A 24,671-nucleotide genomic window follows, 5' to 3' on the forward strand; every position below is an offset into this window, starting at 1 on the left:
CTGGGGCCAATTTGGGCTCAGGGAGGGGGTCCAAGTGCCCCAACTCCCAATATATGAATAGGTTTGTCCCAGAGGGAGGGGGCCTCTTAAGGCTTGTGAAGGGAGGGCCATATGCTCCTCCCCTATAATTAGACTTTGGCCCAAAGCCCATTTGTGCTTAGGTTGGGGGACCACTTGTCCTCCCCCCAAAAGAAGTGTTTTTGGCCCCGGGGTATGGACCCCTGGGGCCTATTAAGGCTCAGAGAGGGGGGACACATGCCCCTCCTCCCCTATAATTTCTCTATGGTCCTGCGGAATGGGGTCACCAGACCCCATATGTGATTGAGGAAGGGGGTGACATGTCGTTATGTGGAGTGTCATACAGTATGGTGAGGAGATTGTCATACAGTGTAGTGATGTACGATGTAGTGTCATAGAGTCCAGTGGTGTGGAATGGAGTAGAGTAGAATGGAATGGCATAGCATTTAGTGGAGTAAAGTGTCATAGAGTAGAGTGGTGTCTTGTAAAGTAGAGTGGCATGGAGTACAGTAGAGTGGAGTGGGGTAGAGTACAGTTGAGTAAAGTGTCATAAATTAAAGTGGTGTTTTGTACAGTGGAATGGAGAGATGTGTGGTAAAGTGTTGTAGAGTGGAGTAGAGTGCTGTACAGTGCAGTGGTGTGGGATAGAGTGGAGTAGAGAGTTGTACAGTGGAGTATACACAGATAAAGTGGAGTACAGTGTTGTTGAGTGGCAAGAGTGTAGTAGAGTTTTCTAGAGTGGAGTTGCATTGAGTGGAGGGGAGTGTTGTAGACAGGAGTGGTAAAGAGTGGCATAGAGCTGCATTAGGTGTCATATAGTAGAGTAGAGTGAAGTGTTGTTGATTCATTGAATCGCATAGGATGGAGTAGAGTAAAGTGTAATAGGGTGGTGTGTTATGTTGTAGGGTAGAGTCCCGTGGAGTGGCCTTTCTTAGCATACAATGGAGTAAAGTGTCATAGAGTGGAGTTGGCTGTTGTACAGTGGAGTGGAATGTTGTAGAGTCTTGGAAAGCGTTGTATAGTAGAGTAGGGTGGAGTGCAACAGAGTGGATAATAGTGATGTAGAGTGGTGTGGAGTACAGTAGAGTGTGGTACAGTGTGGTAGAGGGAAGTGGTATTGATTTTCATTGAGCTGAGTCGCATAGAGTAGCTTAGAGTGGAGTGATGTAGAGTGGTGTAGCCAAGTGTACAGTGGAATAGTGTGTCATAGAGTTGAGTGCAGTAAAGTGAGGTGGAGTGGCAAAGAGGGAATTGCATATCAAAGTTGAGTAGAGTGTTGTACAGTGTCATAGACTAAACTAGAGTGCTGTACACTTGCATAGATAGGAGTACACTGCAATACAGTGGAATGCTATAGAGTGGTGTATTGTGTGGTAGAGTGGAGGGGCATATAGGGGGTCATTCTAAGTCTGGCGGGCGGCAGAGGCCGCCCGCCAGACTTCCCCCCTCCAAAATACCGCTCCGCGGTCGAAAGACCGCTGAGGGTATTTTGGCTTTTGCACTGGGTTGGCGGGCGACCCCCAAAAGGCCGCCCGCCAGCCCAGTGCAAAAAACCCTTCCCACGAGGACGCCGGCTCAGAATTGAGCCAGCGGAGTGGGAAGGTGCGACGGGTGCAGTTGCACCCGTCGTGAATTTCAGTGTCTGCAAAGCAGACACTGAAATTCTTTTTGGGGCCCTCTTACGGGGGCCCCTGCAGTGCCCATGCCATTGGCATGGGCACTGCAGGGGCCCCCAGGGGCCCCGCGACACCCCATACTGCCATCCTGTTCCTGGCGGGCGAACCGCCAGGAACAGGATGGCGGTATGGGGTGTCAGAATCCCCATGGCGGTGCAGCAAGCTGGGCCGCCATGGAGGATTCAATAGGGCAGCGGAAAACCGGCGGGAGACCGCCGGTTTTCCCTTTCTGACCGCGGCCGAACCGCCGCGGTCAGAATGCCCTGCGGGGCACCGCCAGCCTGTTGGCAGTGCTCCCGCCGACCCTGGCCCCGGCGGTCCGTGACCGTCGGGGTCAGAATCACCCCCATAGTGTTGTTCAGTGGAGTAGGGTTTCATAAAGCGGAGTACAGCGGAGTTGAGTAGAGTGGAGTGGAGTATTGTGGAATATAGTAGAGTATGGTAGAGTGGAGTGACGTACACTGGAAAACCATTGAGTGGAGTGCAGTACAGTGGAGTGGTGCATCACAGAGTGTTTTAAAGTGTCATAAAGGGGAGTACAGTGGAGTGGCATAGACTGGAGTAAAGTGTTGTAGAGTGGAATATCATACAATGCAATGTTGAAGAGTGCGCTAGAGTGGACTGGCATATAGTGTCATAGAGTTGAGTGCCATACATGGCATACAGAGGAGTGATGTACAGTGAATTAGTGGAGTACAGTGGAGTACAGTGGAATAGTGTGTCATATGAGAGAGTGGGGTAACGAGGGGTGTAGGGGCATCAAGGGAGCTGTGTAGTGTGTACTACAATGGAGCAGAGTGTCAAAGAGTGGCATACTGCGGAGCAGAGTGGCATACTGTGGCACAGAGCGGAGCACAGGGCTGTAGACTGTAGTATAGGGTTGCAGAGTGTAGTAGAGTGTTATGTAGTGGAATAGAGCGCAATAGAGTTTTGTAGAGTGGAGTTGTATAGGGTAGAGTGGAAAAGAGTAGAGGAGAGTAGAGTAGACTACAGTGAAGCGAAGTAGAGTGGAGTGTGGTACAGTGGCATAGAGTGGTTTAAAGTGTTGTACAGTGGAGTTGAGTGGAGTTGCGTAAAGAAGAGGTAATATGTCACAGAGTGGAGTGCTATGCCGTTCAGCAGACTGCAGTGATGTGGAGTAGAGTTGAGTGACATAGCACAGAGTGGAGTAAAGTCTCAAAGAGTGGAGTTGAGTGGAGTACAGTAGAATGGAGTGGTTTAGTGCATAGTTGAGTAAAGTGTCATAATTGGAGTGGTATGTTGTGTAGTAGTGTGTGGTGGTGTATAGTGGAATGGCATTCGAAGAGTAGAAGGAAGCAGCATACACTGGAGTGGTGTACACTGGAGCATCATAGAGTTGAATAGCATGTTGTATAGTAGAATGGAGTGGTGTAGAATAGAATACCATAAAGTGCAGTGGTGTAGAGTGGAGTGGTGTACAGTGGAATAACATAGAGTGGAGTGGCATACAGTGAAGTGGCATAAAGTTAAGTGGCATACAGTGGGAAAGCATAGAGTTGAATAGTGTAGACTGGGATACCATAGAGTGGAGTACAGTTGAGTGGCTTATATTGGAGTCGCATAGAGTGCAGTGATATATAGTGTAATAGTGGAGAGTGGAGTGACATAGAGTGGAGTAGTGTATAGTGGAGTGGCGTACAGTGGAGATAAAGACAGTAACATAGCTTAGAGTGCAGTGGCATAGACTGAAATTACGTTCAGTGTAATAGCATAGCATGGAGTGGCATAGAGTGCAGTGGCATACAGCAGAGTACCATAGAGTAGAGTGGCATACAGTGCAATTCCATAGAGTGGAACAACATATACTGGAGTGGTGTACTGTGGGGTGGCGTACAGTCCAATAACGTATATGGAGTGTTATACTGCAGTTATGTACAGTAGAGTGGTGTGTCATAGAGTAGAGTGAAGTGGCATGCTGTAGAGTAGAGCAGAGTAGCTTAGACTGGAGTGGGATAGACTCAAGTAGCGTGTTGTAGTGTAGAATGGAGTGGAGTAGAGTGTATTGGCATACAGTGGAATATCCTACAGTGGAGTGGAGTAGAGTGGAGTGGCATTGAGTGGAGTGGTGTACACTGGTGTGCAGTGGTGTGGCATACAGTAAAGAAAGATAGGCCCTCATTATGAATCTGGCGGTTCCTGGACCGCCAGACTCACGGGATGGGCGGACCGCCGCAATAGTTGCAGTCTGCCTGCCCTATTATGACTGCGCCGAAACTGCCACGGTGGAAACGCTGCCACTGCCAAGCTCCAACCACCAGGCAGGCTGGCGTTGGGGGCATTTCAGATCTGACAGGGCAGCGCTGCAAGCAGCGCTGCCCTGCGGATTCTGAGTCCCATTCCGTCAGGGATAGGCTGGCGGAATGGGTGACTCGGGGACTCCCTGCGGGCCTTTGCACTGCCCATGCAAACGGCATAGGGAGTGCAGGAGCCCCCATGAACAGCCCTGTTGTGCATTTCACCTCCCGAATTATGGGCATTGAAATGCGCAACGGGAGCTGCTGCACCCGCTGCACTGCCACATTGGCGCCGGCTCCGTTTGGAGCCGGTGTCACTGTTTCTGCCCGCCGGCCCAGAGGGAACGTCATTATAGGGCCGGCGGGGGCTTTGCCGTGCTGCCGGTCTTCAGTCGACCGTCAGCATGACATCATAATGAAGGCCATAGAGTGGAGTGGCATACAGTGGAGTAGCATACATAGAAAGACATAAGGTGGAGTGGTGTACAATACAATAGAACAGTGTGGTGTGGAGTGGCGTGCACTGGAATGGCATAGAGCGGAAATAGAGTGGAGCAGTGTAAAGTGGGATAGCATACAATGGAATAGCATAGAGTGGATTGGCGCAAAGTGGAGTGACATATAGTGGGATAGTGTAGAGTGGAGTGGCATACATTGTAGTGGTGTAGAATGGAGTGACATAGAGTGGACTAGCATAGAGTGGAGATTCGTGGAGTGCAATAGCATAGAGTGGAGTGGCGTACAGTCAAGTGGCTCAGAGTGGAGTGGTTCACGGTGGAATTCTGTGGAGTAGAGTGGCATAGAGTGGAGTGGTGTGGAGTGGACTGGCATACAGTGGATTAGCGCACAGTATGTGGTGTATAGTGGAGTGGCATGGAGTGGAGATGCATAGAGTGGAATAGAATACAGTGGAGTGGAGTGGTGCACAGTGGCATAGAGTGGAAAACCATAGAATTGAATAGTGTAGAGTGGAGTGGAGTGGTGTAGAGTAGAGTGGACTAGAGTGGAGTGGCGTACAGTGGTGTGGCATACAGTGAAATACCATAGAGTGGAGTGATGTAGACTGGAGTTGCGTAGAGTGCAGTGGCGTAGAGTGGATTAGTGAACAGCAGAGAGGCATGTCGCAGTGTGGCGTGGACCGTCATAGAGTGGAGTTGTGTGTCATAGAGTGGAGTGTTGTGTCATACAGTGAAGTGAGGTGATGTGTATTACAGTGGAGTGTCATGTTGTACCAGCGCCGCCTTTAGCCCGGGGATGCCCCCTGTGCGATAATGTTCATTGGCGCCCCCCAATGACCACCTCCGCCATGGATTCCCTCACTACCACCCTTTAACAGTGCCCCTCAAATCTCCATAACCAATCTCTCACAGATACAGTTTTATAGCATCACTCATACCAGTGTAGGGTAGGGTGACAAAGCACAGAGGCAATCAATCATAGGTGTGTAAATCAGTGTATAGGAAATGTTACATAAGACACATCACTACAAGATGTAGGAGTCACATGACATCCATACTGGTAGTTTGTACAGTAGGATGTATAGTCTGGGAAAGCACAAACTGAGAATTTAAAATGTAACACCATGGTTGGGGGTTCTTTTAATAATAAGAATTGATTTATACCCAAGTGAACCCTTTTTGCAATACTAGGATAATGAAAGACCCGGAAAAAAAAAATAACGCTCTAATGTATACCGTACGGAATGCAGGCAGTTCTTTGATGATACTTTACTGTTCTATATTAGGATTTTAATTTATAAGCTGTAAATAACAAAAGGACCTCTCTGACAAAGCAGTAACCCACTGACCTATTTACATTATAGGCAGTTTGTGATCTGCCTGGTACATGTTCTTTGCAGGAGGCATACTCACCCACAGCACTACCTTAAAACTTCTACTAGAGAAAACCCCAAATTCTCTCCAGGCAGATCATTAATCATCAGAGTTATCTTGACATTTTTATTGTTGCCTGAAAATCGCTGGAGGCAAGGAACGCTGCAGTTGGGGCTTTTAAAATTATAATATATTTGCAAACACGGCGACCCCTCCCAAAGTCACCACCCGGTGAGGTGGCACTGGTCGCTCTGCCCTAGAGCTGGCCCTGTGTCCTACAGTAGAGTGGCGTGGCATGTCATCTTGTGCAGTCTAGTTAAAGTGACAGTGTGAAAATGGTTGAATAAATGTAAATTAAATTTTGCAGGAATGTAGAATATGGTGTGCTGAGTAGCGCAAGGCAGTGACTTGTGCTGACTTGCGTTTCTCCAGCTTTACCATGCAACGCAGAGCAACACATGTTGGCCTCACATTGCTTGGTAAATCTGACTTAAGCATTGTGTTGCCCTTTGGACACCATGCATGATGCAATGGTAACACAATACAATGATAACTATGTCCCTTAGTGATTTTGTGTGTCACAGTATAACACTGTACATGCCGATGAAAAGGCAGTATATAATTTGGTAGTGTCTGCTTTTTCAAAATTAAAAATCAGGCTCATATATTTGACACACCTGTCAATTACCAGATGCAGTAAATACCGTACAACTCATAATTCTGATGTGTTCACAAACAAGGGGTTTACAAAGGGGTACGTCGGAAAATATTCACCCACTTGTAATCAGGTACAAAGTCTCTAGTGTTTTTCCCCTTACACTCTTGAAGTGAGAGAAAGATTTTACATGTTTTCCCTCTGCATGCTGGATAGACTTACCTACTTTACAAGAAAGCTGATGAGAAGGCCTTTTAGTGTACATGAGAGAGTGTCATATAGGCACTAGGGGGCATATTTATACTTTTTGATGCAAAACTGCACTAACACAGTTTTGCATCAAAATGTTTGGCACCGGCTTACGCCATTCATGTGTGCCAGCGGGGCGCCATATTTATGGAATGGAGCAAGCCGGTGCAAAGGGTGGGCTAGCGTAAAAAAAAATGGACGTTAGCTGGGTGGGGGTGGTGGTATGGGAGAAGGGGGTTTTCACCAAAAAATGAAGTTAGGCTGCTTAAAGGCAAAACAATGTCTCTAACAGTCTAGTGTCACTATCTGACACAAAACCATCCATACCACATGACTCCTGTCTTAGAAAAAACAGGAGTCATGCCCACCACCCCATTGGCCAGCACAGGGTACCAGTGTCCCCAGGCATGACCGTTGCACCCTGTGCCATGCAGGAGGCCCCTTGTTGGGCCCCCAATGGCACTTTAATTAAAAAATATATATATACTTACCTCTACTTACCCTATTTACCTGAAATGGGGTCCCCTATCCTCTGGTGTCTCTCTGGTGTGGGTGGGGGTGTTTCTGGGGCTTGAGGGGGGCACCTGTGGACCCATTCCATGGTGTTTAACCATGGAAATGGGTCCATGGGTCCCCTAACGCCTGGTCTGACCCAGGTGTTAAATAATGGTGCAAAGCAAGCTTTGCACCATTATTTAGCCCCTCCTCCCACCTGTGCATCATTTTTGCATGGGGGATAAATATGGGGCTAGCACCATTTTTTAGATGGAAACGCCTACCTTGAATCTCATTGACGCAAGGTAGGTGAACGTATCTAAAAAATGGTGCAAACTCCAATATTTTGACGTTAGACATGTCTAACATCAAAATGTAAATATGGAGTTAGTTTTTGCACCAAATTTGCGTTAAAAAAAAAACACAATTTCTGCACAAATGGAGTATAAATATGTCCCTATCTGTCTGCTGATCAGCAAGCTGAGATCATCACATATCCATTCTTCAATGCTCGGATACTCAGTCTTCCTGAGGTAGCGTGCACAGGAGGATCTCTGGAAGGATATTGGCACCAATGCATCTTACGGCAGAAAGAAAAATTGCAAGAAACTGGAGGACAATAAACCATCAAGCGCTCTTTGTAGATCAAGCGGAAAGTTCAGAGAAACATTCCGCTTTGTGTTCTGCCTGGTTAAGACAGCATGTGGCCTGGACCAGCTGTGGAGTAAAGGGCCCTGGAGGAGGAAGGGAAGTGCGGTGATAAACGCGGGCTTGGGAACAAAAAGCCGTGGTGCTCCCGCTAATTTTCATCACTAATGAGAGCTATAGAGGCGCCACGCTGCGCTCTTTAGAAACCCTTGCCTCTTTCATTGTGTGTGCCGGCTTCTTTCCTACCATTCAATACTCAGAAACCCATAAATACAGGCTTTCTTTCAATGGCGAGTTTTATTTTCTGATGTGAAAAAGCACCGGTCAGCGGCGGAGGGCTCATCCTTAATGCATGCTTTTACCCCGTAATGTTGCGAGCCATGCTGTGTGTTTTAACTAAGCAACAAACTTTAATTTTTTTCTGCTGGTTGGTGAAGGGTTCTGACATTGTTGTGTGCCACATCAGGAGGCGGGGCTTGAGCTGCCGGAAGGACGCAACCTTGGAGAGCAAAGTACTGTTATTACGAGAGCACGTGGGTTCTGCTCGCGAAGCGGGTCAAGGCTCTGATCAGACTAACCCTGTAATTGTGTAAATTATGCGGTTGAGAGACATGTGGTGTCCGGCCCACGACAGCGCGCGCTCCCTGTGGTGACATGGGGTGGGGGCAGAGCAACAATCCGCTGTGAGGGGTGGAGGCTGAATGGTGAGGTCCACGTGCAGTGATACACATTTCCAGGGCTTCTGTCTCAACACATTTAGATGAGAAGTTGAGAAGATATCCATGAGGTGGGCCACTGTGAATGGAGCCAGACACTGGCCCTTCAGCAAAAGCTGCAGGGCAGCCGAATGGCAGGTTATTTTCAAGTGTGGCCTATATTGTCTGACTTTTTGCATTTATTGCTTGTTTTGAGCAAAAGGTATACAAGCGCTACGGTGTATGGGGACTGGAGTGGGAAGCATTGCTCTGTGCAAGATTAAACAAGCAGACTTGGAGGGGGAACCCTATTTCGAGCAAGGTGAGATACTTTGGACAAGGGTGAATTGTCTTACAGTCCTGGGCTCAAGGAAAAATGAGAATTTTCCCTCCATTGTACTGTTTTTTACCATGTTTACATAGAGCATCCTGTCCTCTGATGAGTAGAGGGATCTAGGGGCCAGATGCAGGAAACGTTTAGCGAGTGTCAAACGGCAAAAATTGCCGTTTGCGACTCGCTAAACGCATTTCCCTATGCAGAAATGCATATTGCGAGTCGGGACCGACTTGCAATATGCATTTCAGAATCGCAAATAGGAAGGGATGTTCCCTTCCTATTTGCGATTCTGAGTGGCATGCAATACCATTTGCGACCGCATATGCGGTCGCAAAGGGTATCGCAGTTACCATCCACTTCAAGTGGATGGTAACCCACTCGCAAATTGGAACCCTTTCAGTTTGTGAATGGACCCAAAACATTTTTTTCAGGGCAGGTAGTGGTCCAAGGGACCACTGCCTGCCCTGAAAAAATACCGAAACTAAAGGTTTCGGGTTTTTTTTTAAGTGCAGCTCGTTTTCCTTTAAGGAAAACGGGCTACACTTAAAAAAAAAAAAACTGCTTTATTTAAAAGCAGTCACGAACATTGAGGTCTGCTGACTACAGCAGGCCTCCATGTTTGCGAGTGCCTATAGTCGCTATGGGGCCGCAATTTACGACCCACCTCATTAATATTAATGAGGTGGGTCATTGCGACCCCATACCGACTCGCAGACGGTGTCTGAGACACCATTCTGCATAACATTTTGCGAGTTGCAAATAGCGAGTCGCTATGACTCGCTATTTGCAAGTCGCAAAATGTTTCTTTGCTACATCTGGCCCCTAGTAACAAGGCATATTGAGGTTTTACTCCTCGAATATTTGGTGGCGATGCCAGGTACGGGCTTGTAATCATTGACATTTTCACCCATTCGGTACACACAAGCACTCAAATTCAATGTGTACCTATTACCTTATCCGATTTGCTTTACAAATATGGACTATATTTTTTATTGGAGTTAAAGGTGGATTGGAAATCAACAAACCTGCCCCGTGCTTATCATCTAATTCTCCTCTACACTTGTCATAGTCTCAAAAATTCACCTTGGACACCAATTGCCTGAGACTTTACCTGTTTACAAGACTCCGGTGTCCATGAGGTCACGTGCTGTTCTTTTTCAATGTCTCTGTACACCTGGAGCACTTCTGACCAGATCCGGTCTGGAGATTGTGTCATTTCCGGTGAATTGCAGGCCATGCAGCTGCTTACAGGGCAGGAAGGGTGCCATAGCCCAACAGTGCCCCAGCACCCCATTCTAGTCACAGCCTCATGTAGTTTGAGGCTGGTTTGAACATTTTTGCACGCTTTATTTTGGTTTCTAGTCCAGCCATGGATCTCTTAGGTCAGAAATCGTAAAAGCCACTGGGAGACTAGGTTTAAAGTCCACTTAGAATCAGTATAGATGAAAAGCCGGAGAGTTAGCCTTGGAACGTCAAATGGGTGAACTGGCTTGTGGTATGTGCTTTATAATAAATCACACTTGCCTTCCAAGCGCTTTTGATCAGAGGGAAGACTGCAGTAGGTCTCCTGGATTGAGCCTTTTGGCTGTATGGAAACCCCTTGAATGAGACTTTTTTTTATTACATAAAATATAACATTCCACAAAACCTAACATCAACAGCAGACACAACAATCCACATAGTTTATACAGCTAAAAAAGACAGAAACAAATATTAATCGGATTGTGATAATGCAACATATGATCTGTTATCCAGTGCGTGGGGATGGTGTCATATTTGTACAGGCTCTTGGTTTGGCATGCTGCAGCATTTAGAATGCCTTTAAGAGAGCGGAAGTGAAGTCTGGGAGGCTGTATAGCAGGGCGAAGCTACCATCCGGATGCAAGAGTACTAGGGCTAGAATGGTAGGCCTTTAGTAGATCGCTTTCATAGAGCTGAATTGAGGATGAGGTCAGAGCCCAGGTGAAGCTGAGAGCCTTGGCAATGGGTAAACGTTATATTTATTGTTTGATCCAGTTAGTACTTGATCCCACATATTCGAATGCAACTCAATGGGCTACTGAACAGGCCATAAGGGATACCCCAAGTAGACAGAACCAAAACATTTGAAAGATCAATAAACGATGTGTAAATATACTGCAGTGCATCATTCTACATTTAATCTCAACACAAGGGCATTATCAATAGGACTGGATTTTGCCCTAATCCTCCTTAATGATTACTAATAAATGATGCCTGCTTACAAAGGGCCTCATTACAAGTTTGGCGGACGGAAACTCCATCCACCAAATTCCCAACAGGGTGGCCGCTGCCTACGCGGTGACCTCCCTGCCGGAGCTATTATGGGTTTCCTGCTAGGTCGGCGGGTGGAAACCTAAGTTTCTGCCCAGTGGCCTAGCGGGAAACAGGCTACAGCATTGTCTCTGGCTCGTAATCGAGCCGGATGCAATTCTGTCACCTGCAGGGTGCATGAGCACCCTCGCAATGTTCACTGTCATGCCAAGTGCAATGGCAGTGCAGGGCCCCCACTGTGGCCCCCTGCACCTGTTCTCCGCCAGCCTTTTCATGGCAGTGTTACTGCCAGGAAACCGCTGGCGGAGCACAAGGTTGTAATCCCCAGGGCAGCACTGCCCTGGTGGATTAGGACCTCGACCACCTCCAGACCACTGGGATCCAAGATCCTGGCGGAGACGGCTGTTCCCTGGCGGTCAGACTGCCAGGGTTGTAATGTGGCAGTCGGACTATCCACATTGGTGGCAGTGCAGACCACCACTTCAAGTGAGGCACTCTATAGACTGCCACACTCGTAATGAGGCCCATATTCTTGTAAATGTTGTAAGAGGAATTTGTAAATATTTTCCCTTGGGTATCTAAGAATGCTATAGGTAGTAATTTGCTGCAGAATTCTGCATTTCTTTCTTATAGATCTGAATTAGGCTGCTACCCCAGGAGGCATAGATTGTTAAAGTAGGAAATCATGAAATGCTAATATAGACCTATAGCCCACTGCTGAGGGCTATACCACTTGTTAATGGCCCTGGACCCAAGTTATAGGGCTGAGCTGCAACCAAAAGCCTATAACGAGGGAGAGGGCCTTTAACAACTGTTATGCCCCAAGGGACAAGGATATAAGGCTTTAGAACATTCCACCCACAGGGAGTAGAGTGTTCTAAATTAGAAAGAGAGAACAAGAAAGACAAACATTGGAATGTTGGAGCAGACGGCTTATTCAAGCTATTATTAGCCCTGAGTCACTTCAACGTCTTCACTGGAGCTCTCAGCATTCCTATGTTCTACTTGTACTTCTTGTACTTGCGCCATCAGTTTTTCATATAAAACTAAATTAGTTGACCCTGGAGGTACATACACGTTTACCATAATGATTTCAAAATAGTTTACAAGGCTTTTTTCATAGAAACATTTATGGCTTGAAGATACTCTTCTTTTCTTAAAATGTAGAAATGCATTTTATTCCATTTAATTTATATAGGTCTAATTATGGTGTATATATTCTTGTGCCCAATCCGGGGTACAGTAAGTTGTTGTTAACTTGTCTATAGTGCCGAGCAAGGCATAACATTTGGTGAACAGTTAAATGGAAGACTTTTGTCTCTCTTGCATCCACCAAGTCATAGGTAACTAGTTCTCACCAAAAGACAGTGGGTTTAAGATACTGGCACTGAGTGATGACCTTAGTAAGGAGTCTTCCTTAGAACAAAGAGAAGAGTGACGACCCTTGAAAGAAACTTAGAGGCTGATTTAAGAAAAGTGACGCTATACCCAGTGCAGCACCACTTTTTCTGTGCCCCTTAGCGCCCTCCTACCGCCACCATGTGTGCGCCACATTTAAAATACGGCACACCATGGTGCAGGATAAGGGCAAAAGTGTCAGAATTCCTAATGCTATTGATGTACTCTGTAGGAATAGCGCCAACTTTTTGGTGCTACTCCTGCAGAGTACTTAGAGGCCCAGTGTATTCAATGGAATGCCCCATTTTAACGCCTGCTCTGAGCAGGCGTTAAAAGTGCCGAAAAAAATGGCACAACGAAACCTCTTAGATTTACTTGCGCCATTTTTTCAGCCCCCCTAATGGGGGAACGCCCCCCCTTGCATACATTATGCACAGGCATAATGTGGCGCAAGGGTTTACAAAGTGGCACAGTGCATGCATTGTGCCACGTTATAACTATGGCGCATGTAAAAAGCTCTTTAGTGCCATCTTAACATAAACAAAATGTCGCTATGGGGGTGCTAAGGTGGCACTAGGGCCTCTTAAATCAGGCCCTAAGTGAGGATCTTTTACCGAAAGAAGGAATTACTGATTCTGATCTGTTGCCTCTGCTCATTGATAAAAGATTAGAATAAGAATATTAAGAATAAGAATACAAATTATAGTCTTTATTGTTAGTTAACTAAAACCGTACAATGTATATCACAATCAGAGTAAAAGATTCATAAAATTAGCCATAAACTTCAGTTATTAGCAGATATGAGTTTGGCTATGATTACATCTCCCGTCCTTACAAAGGCACTCACTGCTTGCCCTTCGTTTCTGTTAACATGTGCTGCTATTGCCTCACCACAGATGCCAATGTGTAGCCTTCTCCAGGGTGCAAGTGTTCAGTACTTAGGTGCATTATACAACCCTGGGCAACACCAAAGCACCTGTGCCAGGGTGTCCGTTTTATAACTGCAAAAGCGACAAGCAATTTGCTCACTTTTATATTTAAAGTTTTTCGATATGATTCTTTTCAAGATTGAATTTGTTATTCTATGTGCCTCAGTTGTGAGCAAATGTAGGTCTTGTGAAGCTATAGCTGCAGCCGTTTTTCATGGTGAAGGTGGAGACCACGAGCCCAGCTTAACCCCATTTAATCTCCAAATAAATTGCTTTTTATTTGAGGAGACGAGCAATAAATTTGTCTTGGAGTTGTTGATTTGCAATAGATTATTCAAGCAATATGCCTGTAGCTGGTTTACTGAATGTTAGAGACCTATCTGTGTTTGGCCAAGCAGGACCTGGGGTGACTTCTCCATTAAGGCGGAGGAGTGTTGCTCCCCCTCCTCCCCACTCCCACCCTCTCATCTGTGCCTCCCCACACCAGCAGCGGCAGCTGCAAACCTTTTGCCAAAAAAACAATAATAAACTGTGTTTATTATCTAATTTTGCTAAAAGGGGTGGGGCCACAGGCTGTGACGAGCCCTGAGGGGGAGTGCACACCACTCCCCCTCAGTGCGCCTGTATGTTTGGCCGGCCGTCTCAGGCCGCCCAAACACACATTCGCAGTAGGCTCTCTCTAGCCCAGCAACACAGTTGCCAGGCTGGAGAGAGCAGGCACAGGATCCCAATTTGCCTCGGAGCGCCCTGGGTGGGCGCTCCCAGCCAATCCTGATGCTGCTTTGAGCAGAGTCAGGATTGGCAACAGGGCAGGCTGGGAGCCGGTGCCTGCAGCAGAAGAGCAGATAGAGCAGTGCGGCGACGGCGGTGCTAGGGGTAAGTGTTTTTTAAAATTATTTTTAATTTAATTTTTATTTTCCCCCACCCACCCCCACCCTGCACGCTGCACAACCCCACCCCTTATGCTTGCCACAAGCTGCGACTGCCAGGATCGTTTCATCGTCATATTGGATCATCTGCAGAAAGTTGTTATTTAACTTTGGCGGACATGTCAGCAGTGTTTTCAAGCCTTTACCCATATCACCTTGGCACATGTTGAAGAATAATGGAGCAAGAACACACCCTTGCTTCAAGCCTGTGTTGACATGGTCCATTCTAAGTTGTATCCAGTTCTCCCTGTAAAACATTTGTATGGATCTGAGCAGTTGATTTGGAAATTCCCATTTGTTAGAGTTTGTGCCACAGCAGATGTCTGCTTATTGAGTTGAAGACCTTGCGAAAATCAACAAAGCATGCAAAAAGGTTTTGCTTCACCTTGATACCACGTAGGATTAATGCCGATAATGCTATTATGTTATCAGTTGTTGCATTACCTTGCGAAAACCCTGGCCCATATTTAAGAAAAGTGGTGCTGCATTATATGCAGCTACACTTTTCTTGCGCCCCTCAGCTCCCCCTAACTCCACCATGTGTGCACCGTATTGAACATACGGCGCACCATGGCGCAGGTTAAGGACAATAGTGTCATCATTTTTGATGCTTTTATAGTACACTGCAGGATTAGCACCAGAAAGTTTGGAGCTAATCCTGCAAGGTACATAGTGGCCCATTAAGAATAATGGTGTGCCCCCTTTTAACGCTTGCTCTGTGGAGGTGTTAAAAATAGCCTAAAAAATGTCACAGTGGAATCTCATGGATTCCACTGCATCATTTTTGCAGTCCCCCTAATGGGGGAACGCCCCCCTTGCATACATTATGCCTGGCTCAGGCATAAAGTGGCGCAAGGGCTTACAAAGTGGCGCAATGCATACATTGCGCCACTTTGTAAATCTGGCACAGCAAATTTGGCCTTGTTGAGCCACATTAGCATCATAAAAAATAATGCTAATGTGGGGCAAGGACACTCCAGGCCTTATTAAATCTGGGCCCCTGTTTGGAACCCTGGGATTATCTTTTTATGTTTTAGCCCATGTGCTCAGACATTTTAACAGTATTGATGCACAATATTTTGAATCCGCATCCAGGAGGGCAATAAATCTGTAGTTATGCGTGTCCCCTTTTGAGCCTTATTTGTGGATCGGATACAGAATCGAACCTTTCCAAGATGGCGGGACAAGGCCTTTCGCGAAACAGCTCAAGAATAGCTCCACTAGAGCCTCAGTCCAGTAGATCGGATTGTACTTGAAAACTGCTGGAGGTAAGCCATTTGGGCCCGACGTGCAATCATTTCTATTTGCTTTGCTGGTGTTAATTATGCCCTTCAGTTAAAAATGCTCGTTAGGTCTACTTTTATCCTCCATGTAAACAGTTCGGGAGATGGAATCTGACTTGATTCTCCAGGATCGGTTGCAGTGTAGGTTAGATCTATATATAATATATCCATGTGCTGTCTCTATGATGTCATATTGATGCTATTGCTTGTTGAGTATTGATAGGTACCTTCGGCGAGTTGGACTAAATTCCAGAGTTTTTTCGATGATTTGGATGATACCACCTAATGGAAAGCCTGCCATTGCTTCTCTCGATAAGCCAATTTTGCACTCAGTTTTGCCTTTTCATAAGCCCTTGTTTACTGACTAATGATTTTATCAATTTTCTCATTCAGCCAGGAAGTACATTGTAGTATATTGTTCCATTTCTATGACAGGCCGGACAGGTCAAAATTCTGTTTTCACTCATGACAAGGAATGTGAAGACCTCTTTTCGCCAGTGTGTCCTCAATTCTTCTCACAAGCATGCACCCTGGCTGATGTTTATAGAGGACACAAGGCCTTGATTAAGCTTTCCTTCAATGATCACACAGACGTAAAGGGGCATATTTATAAGCCCCTAGCGCCACATTAGCGTCATTTTATTTGGCGCTAATGTGGCCCAACGAGGCCAAAATCCTAGCGCCATATCTACAAAGTGGCACGATGCATGCATTGCGCCACTTTGTAACCCTTTGCATTACGTTATGCCTGCGCTAGGCATAATGTATGCAAAGGGGACATTCCCCCTTTAGATTGACCGAAAAAATGGCGCAAGGAAATCTAAGAGATTTCCTTGTGTCATTTTGTATGGCACATTTAATGCCTGCTCAGAGCAGACGTTAAAAGGGATCATTCCATTATTAATAATGGGCCCCTATGTAGTCTGCAGGAGTAGCACCAATATTTTGGCGCTACTCCTGCAGAGTAAATCAATAGCGTCATAAAAAATGACGCTATTGCCCCCTACCCTGCGCCATGGTGAGCCATATTTTAAATATGCCGCACACATGGTAGCAGTAGGGGGCGCTAAGGAGCACAGGGAAAGTGGCGCTGCACTCATTGCCGTTCCATAAATCTGTCCTAAGAACATTAGAGATGGGGCAGGGCTTTATTTGTGAAAGAAAAAATGTTGGTGTCCGAAACTCTGCTCAGATGCCTGCGGCCGATGCAATTAAATGTGGGCCCTCCACATACCAATTCCATTAGTCTTTAATCCACTACCAGACACTCCCTACCCCTTTATCTCACACTCTCAGGTTCCTGCTTCTTGTCTGTGACAGTTTCCCGTTCTTTTTGTTCCGCTGTCTTTCCGATCTGTGTGTTTTTACCCCCTCTTGCAATCGGTAAATATCTGATGCAGGACCAATTAGTGCCAGTCCCTAAAAATAAGTGCTGGTGCCCCCCACCGGCAAGCACCTGCTCAAATTAAGCACTGAACGGGGGTAATAGTTGGCCAGCCCTTGGGTCTCTATAGCAAATAAATAATTCTAGCCTATCTTAATTGCCTGTACACTCAGTCCAGTGCGGGAGAGGCATTCAGGTCTCCTAGAGTGCTTGAAAGTACAGTATTGAGGTGGTTCTTCATGCTGGATGAAGTGCAAGGTGTAGTGACATGTTGGGTGCATTGTTCTTTCGTGTGAGAATCAGGAATTGCAATAGGAATATTGCTTCAAATGTAGAAAAAGTTGCTTGTGGTATAGACAGGGAACAGCGCTGCTGTGGGACCCTGGGCAGTTGTTTGTGATGGTCTCTCAAATGGTTTAGATCTTTGGTTTGAAGAAGGTGAACAGGTCTTTCCAGCAACTGGGGAAAAGCTCCGAAAAGCTCCACTCTTCGTTTGTCACCGATTTTTAATTGTTTTTCTGTTGTCTCATAGAAGTCTTCAAATTAATTTTACAGAGAATACAGTTGGCTGGATCTTTTACTGTCTTCCACCAGTTTTGCATGTATTTATGTACTTTCCTTTCTTCTTTTTGATTGTTGGCTTGTCGTATCTTCTGGCTTAGGTTGCACTAATCTGATGAGTGTGAAGGTTTTGAGTGGCCTTCAGATGTTGAAGGCAGGCTCTACAGAAGTAGCTCTTGCATTTGATAATGATCAGGTTAATTGTGCATGGTCTGAAGAAGGCTGGTGTTGATGCAGTACAAGTGGCCAGGGATAGATTGTTGATTATAAGATGTACAGTGCTTAGGAAGTGATCCAACCACAGCTTATGTGACCAACATGTTCATGAGATCTGATTGCTAGTCTTTGTAATGGAGATAATGCATGAACAATGAATGTCTCACGCCAATGATAGAGAAGCTTATTAGTGGCTCTGGTTCAAGGCCACTAACACTTTGAAAAAATCTATGATCAATCATCATTGCCAAGAGTTTCTGGACAGAAATTCTTATGTACTCTTGGGTAAAATACAGCAAATAGGAAAATAACTTTGCTAATAAAAAAGAAAATCCAGTCACATTCTAGGGACAGGAAGTAAATGAATGTTGTAGAGAAAGAAGGCTGCCAAGCTGTTTGTGTTTATGGCTCAAATGGTGGCCATCTTAAGCTTGTTTTATACAATCAGCTATGGAAATATGCATTTTTTAATGTTGCACAATTTCTGGGGAATTTCTGTCACACAATTTATCAAGGAATTGCAGCAGTCAGAAGGTATATACACTAGTATTTATCAGGTAGGAAATAAGTACAAGACTCAAGAGTAATATTTATGTCACCTATGCACAGATTGCAATTCTAGAATGGGAAAAGCAGTGCTAACTGAATAGAAAATGAACTAGTATTACAAGTAAGCAAAGGATAGTTGAGTGGACATAACTGCATATTTTTCCTGTGGTGTTTTGTGATAGATTGTGGGACTAATTGATCCTATTTAATTGAAGAAAGTGGTGGCCGGACATGTCAAGTGCAAACTGAGGAATATGTCATCTATGCTAGAAATCTAATGTAAGAAGTTATTAAGAAAAGATTTATTTGAACAAAACAAAGATTCAGATTTACTTTCTCCAGTAATATCAACTAAGGAAGGGAATATTATGTAACAATGTGTGTAGATCTGAGGATTTGGCATGCTGCTATTGTTATGGCTGTATTCTGTTACCCAGTGTGGGAGAAATTATTAGCTCTCTTGCAGATGCCTGTGTTCTTCTAAATGCATATCATCACACAAAGTAGGGAAAAATATCTAAGAGGAGGTAGTTAGATAATTTACTCCCTGGATTGCATTCTAGCTGCATTTCCATTCTGGAGTGCAGTCCATCTATCTCATTGCTAACCTTGCTTAAAAATGCTATGAATAATTATAAGAAATTGGGATTATTGGTTGAGTGGGGGTGGAAGTCCAGCTCAGGCAGCAGACACAATTCTTGTCAGGATGAATTACAAACATTCACTAAATTAACCTGTGCTTAACCTTCTGGTGGCTTGGCACAAAAACAGGCAGGTTTAATTGAGAGGCAATGTGCAACGTATTTATGTAGCATATAAACAGTAATACAATGAAAACACAACATAAGAAAACCACCAAACCAATTATGAAAAATAAAGTACATTTTAATGAATAAAATGATACCAGAACGACAAAAATCCAATCAGTAGAACTGGGGATATTCCGTTTTAACCTTTTTTTGTGCAAATAGCGCCTAAAAGCACAAAGTGGCACTCACTGTCATCTGGTCGCACTAGGCTGGTGGAAAGTCACAGGTTCAGGCAGGCCGTGATGGAGCATGGGTCAGATACAGGGGCCAGGTTAGTCCTGCTAAAAAGTTACCTTCTCAGGTATTCATGCGAGGAACTGTGGGGGGAGGTTTGCATTGGCAGGAGCCACGAAGAGGCCATTGGCAGCGTGAAGGGCACGTTGAGCATCGCTGACGGTTGCTGTTCTAGCGGTTGCTGGAGTGGTCGTCGCAAGCAGTCACTGTCAATGCGGAGTACTGGTCATCACTTGAGCTCACATCGCTGAAATCTTCAAAGGTGATTGACAGCACAAAGATTAGGTCATCGATGGATACTTGTGTTGCCAGTCATCGCAGATGGTTGCTGTCGTCGCAAAGAGCAGGTCTCATTTGAAGCTCATGCTGGCAATTGTCACAGGGGACTGAGTTTTGACGCGAACTGGCCTGTGTGCAGTCGTGAAGAGCCCTAACATCAGGGTTTTCAGCTTTATCTTGTGAAGGAGCTCTCACTGATGCCAGTCAAGGGTAGTAAGGACCTGGGGGCACCTATTAGTGATGAGGTCTCACTCCAGCAGTGGTCAGCAGCTGAACTCAAGCAGGTCCAGGCAGGTTAAGTTGCAGATAGTCAGTGGGGCAGTTGTAGGGAGGCCTCGGAAGCTTGATGTGTCCCTGTAGATCACACAGGAGGTCAGCCAACTGACCCTTGGAGTCACTCTGGGTAGCCTGGGAGCAGGGAAAGCAGGTCCAAACTTCCTTCTTCAGACAGCAAGGCAGTCCTTAAAGCAACAGGGCAGTTATTTGGCAACAGGGCAGGTCTTCTTCTGAATCTTAAACAGGTCCACTCGCATTCTGATGACTGGCTCTGGAGGGCCAATATTTATATGTGGAGCCATCCTTTGTGTGGGGGCATACCCTGACCTACCCACAACACCGGTTCTGCAAAGCTCTTCCCCTTTACCTGGTCGAGGCTTCAAACTGTCTGCGGTGACAAAAGGCATGACAGGCTAGGTGCAGGTTCCTTTGTGTGTACTGTAGGCAGAGTCCTTTCAAGTGTAAGTGAGGATGAGTACAGCTCCTCCACACTCATCCTGTCCACACCTAAGCTCCCTTCGTCTCACTGTCTGGAAGCAACAAATAATCCCCAACAGCAGAGACATTCACAGTGATGTGACCCAGGGCACTGGCAGAAAAGCACAATTTGTTGGAACAAGAAAATACTAACTTTATAAAAGTAACATTTTCAAATTGTGACTTAATATCTGGCCTTAGCATTAAAGAGGATTTAAATTACTATTCATTTGAGTGTGAACAGCATATATGTATTTGCTCCATACATGAAGTTAGCACTTGCTAAATGTAATAAGGTAACCAAGTATTTGGTGAACGGAAGAGATAAGCTTTAGGGACTACCTTAGGGGTCACATATAAGTAATAACAAGCATTTGCAATGCAATAGGTCCAACATATCTCAAACAAGTTAATTGTCATCTTTTGACAACAGCGCCCACAAGCAAAAACAAAAGAAAACATGAGAAGAAACTGAGAAAAGATGACTTGGCAAAAAAAATAAAGTTAGCTTTAAAAAATAAAACTTGGCAATTTTGTGCCTGTTGGGCACGTTTTTGCCAGTCACAAGACTTCTGTTTGCAGGGCACTCGAAGTTAAAAACAACAAATAGTACCTCAATCATGTTGGTAGCAACGGACGGGCAGTAATTAAGGGCCAGATGTAGCAACTTTGCAAATTGCGACTTGCAATTTGCGAGTCCAAGCGACTCGCAAATTGCAAATCGCAATTTGCAATGCAGAACGGTGTCTCAGACACCGTCTGTGAGTCGCTATGGGGTCGCAAAGACCCACCTCATTAATATTAATGAGGTGGGTCGCAAATTGCGGCCCCATAGCGACTATGGGCACTCACGGATATGGGGCCTGCTGTAGTCAGCAGACCTCCATGTTCGTGACTGCTTTTAAATAAAGCAGTTTTTAATTTTTCAAGTGTAGGCCGTTTACCTTAACGGAAAACGAGCTGCACTTAAAAAAAAAAACGAAACCTTTTGTTTCGGAATTTTTTCAGGGCATTTTTCAGGGCATTTTTTTACCTGCCCTGAAAATATAATTTGGGGTCCAGTCACAAAGGGGAAGGGGCCCCATGGGGACCCCTTCCCGTTTGCGAGTGGGTTACCATCCACTTCAAGTGGATGGTAACTGCGACTCCATTTGCGACCGCGTATGCGGTCGCAAATGGAGTTGCATACCACTCCGACTCGCAAATAGGAAGGGAACACCCCTTCCTATTTGCGACTCTGAAATGCATTTTGCGAGTCGGTCCTGACTCGCAAAATGCATTTCTGCATAGCAAACTCAGGTTTGCGACTCGCAAAAGGCGATTTTCGCCGTTTGCGACTCGCTAACCGTTTGCTACATCTGGCCCTTAGTTGCATCAATTAGTCTTGATCCCTGCTCCAGACAGAAAAACCTGAGTGATGCCAGGCATGCCTTGATGAATTAGGAGGCTGTAAAGAAGAGTGTGACGCAAACCAACAAATGGTGAGCGACAGGTGGGTTCCAAGCCCTGTACTGAACACAACAGAGTCTTGCAAGCGAGACGCATGCGCTAGCGCATGCACTCGCAGGCTCTTCCCTAAAAAGGAAGGTTTAGGCCTGACAAAAGGTTTACTTTGGCAAGTCAAACTGGAAGTTTAAAACTGCACAACAGGCTGTGTGGCAGGCCTGGGACATGTTTTAATATACTACTTTATTGGATGGTTCAATGGGTGCTGCTGCTCACCAGCAGCATTTAATTTACAGGCTCTGGTTATAGGTAGTGTTATTTACTAAGGACGTACAAGTAAACGAAATGTACCAACCAGGTATATGCTAGTTATACCATGCTTGAGGGAGATAGCACAAGTACTTTACCTCTTGTTAGCAGGAAAAAAGTGCACAGAATCATAATGGTAACAATTCGGATTCAGCAACAGAAGGCAATCATCTTGGGGTGGGGGGGCTGCAAAAAATGCCAGGTCTCACAATAACATAGGCAGTCAGTATAATTTTGTAAGACGATTAGGGTTTTCTCCCATAAAGGGATACACTGTGGCATCCTAGACAAATGGAGTGGAGTGTAGCTCAAGTTGTCTGTACTGACTTCAATGCTGAATTCACAGATGAGGTATCCAAGTCACCAAATTTATATCAGTCATTAGGGTGTCTGATGATCCTAATCACTACATATATATTTTTAGGCTCAAATGAAGTTACCCTAGCACTCAGACATAGAAGTCCAAAAACGTAAAGTCACATAAAGTTCTGTTTACTTGGGATTTCCACCTTATAGAAACTGGCATCATGCAAATAAGCTAAAGTTTGGCCACCCTTGGATGATATACGCAGCTGCCCAACGCGTTTATATTAGCCTTGAAAACGTCACTTATGACAAAAAACGTATCAGCTGTTGTTGTGACGTAACAGGTACTGGATCCCACAGAGTTTTTCATCACTCAATAAACTTACTGCTTCGAAGTTACTGCCTATGGACCCTTATGTTACAGACTTTCACTTTTTGTAACTTCTGTACCTAAGTGAATGTCTATTATATACAGCTGACCTTTTGGCCTACTGTTATTTGTACCCCTGATGGTACGGCGCATGATAGCGTATAAGCACCAATTCTAACTTTCATTGTTTATATTACTTACCCATAATTGTAGTTTTTTTGATAGGAGGTGCAATACCTATACCACTACTAGTGAGTGTTTCTTAACATATATATTTTTATTTGTTTATTATTATTGATTGGTAGTCTTAGCATTTTCATTAGAAATGCTGTACATAAGAACCTTGCTGGTAGATAAGGGACTACAGAGCACTTACATACTCCAAGGCGTGAAAGTGGGTGTTAGAATCATGTAATAGGCTGCAAGATGTCTTTAAGCAGCAAATACACACATTTTAGAACAAGTCTAGAACTACAATCAACAGTTTACACATATTGTCATTTACATATTTATATAGCATAGCTATGGAAGTACATGGTGGGCATTCTCTCCCTTCTAACAGGAGGCAGGTGGCTCTCTCCCTAACTTGTAACGCAGCTTCCTTTTTGAAGCAATGACAATTTCCCATGATCAAATCAAAAGGACTGGTTGTGGTAAAGTAGAGGTGTTTGCCCACATTGAAATTTATCTGTGAGTTTAACTTTTTTATATACATGTGACTTGTTTGCTGCCACTGTGAGAGCAACACCAGAAAAATAGTGCCCATCTTTGTCCTGCAGTCAAGGATATGACTTTTGGAAGGGTATGAGTTATTATCCTTGGAATGTATCTTCCATTCTCTATTGGTGTGATGCCTTATTAGTGAACAAAGTATTTGAAAAGACGTAGCCTCCTTGTGGAGAAGTGTGATTCCGCATAAGTCCTGTTTATGACTTGCTAATTTTTTTGAGTGTTACAAAATTATGAGTTAATTTATTCCAAGGTGACCCTCTATTCCTCCACTAACCAAAATGGAAGTAATGATCATGGCTTGAAAGATACACTAACTAGATGCTTTGCTTACTTTCTAGGTAGCTATAGATTTCACAGCATCGAACGGTGATCCGCGGAACAGCTGCTCTTTGCACTATATCCATCCCTACCAACCCAACGAATACCTGAAAGCACTCGTGGCTGTTGGAGAGATTTGCCAAGACTATGACAGGTCTGTTGTGCCATCCTCTTCAGCTTTGGTGTCATTTTCCAGAACTTCACATATGAGCTCTTAAACACTGACAATGTGACTTCACCTGCCAGAGGTGGTATTTTAATCATTTGGACTAGCAAACTTTCTCCTAAACAAAGCTATAAATCTCCGGACTTCAAAAGGGCAGCTCCTTTCTCTTCAAAGCTCAACATATCTGAAACAAACACCCTATAAGTGGTTGCTCTCAGCTGTGTCATTGTGTTTTGCCCTGTGCAAATACCTTCCTTGGAAAAGTGCTCATGAAGTTCCTCTAGGAATGAATTGTAGAGGCACATTAACAACCCGGTGACCCAAAATATAGAAGTTCACTGTCACAAGGGAGTTTGTAATACTCAAAACAAGCATTTTTCTATGATATTCCATTCCATAAACCAAACATGGAAAACACATTTTGCCTTCCTTTTCACTCAGATTGCATACAAACATACCAGCTCACATGGTTATATGATGGAACATGGCATGCAAGAACCACGCATGCCTGAACAACATGGTTGGAACAACGACAGTGTTGTTTCCAC

The 24,671-nt window shown here is 45.0% G+C and overlaps 1 protein-coding gene across 1 annotated transcript in view; it reads left to right on the forward strand.

The window, feature by feature from the left end:
- Positions 1–24,671, forward strand: part of CPNE4 (copine 4) — a 1,215,102-nt gene that overhangs the window by 1,036,690 nt on the left and 153,741 nt on the right. Inside the window, exon 11 of the mRNA XM_069211919.1 lies at positions 23,978–24,111. Within this exon, the coding sequence (XP_069068020.1) occupies positions 23,978–24,111 (134 nt within the window). The remainder of the gene's footprint in view (positions 1–23,977; positions 24,112–24,671) is intronic.

The sequence above is a fragment of the Pleurodeles waltl genome, chromosome 10 (assembly GCF_031143425.1).
Source record: "Pleurodeles waltl isolate 20211129_DDA chromosome 10, aPleWal1.hap1.20221129, whole genome shotgun sequence".
Taxonomy (NCBI): Eukaryota; Metazoa; Chordata; class Amphibia; order Caudata; family Salamandridae; genus Pleurodeles; species Pleurodeles waltl.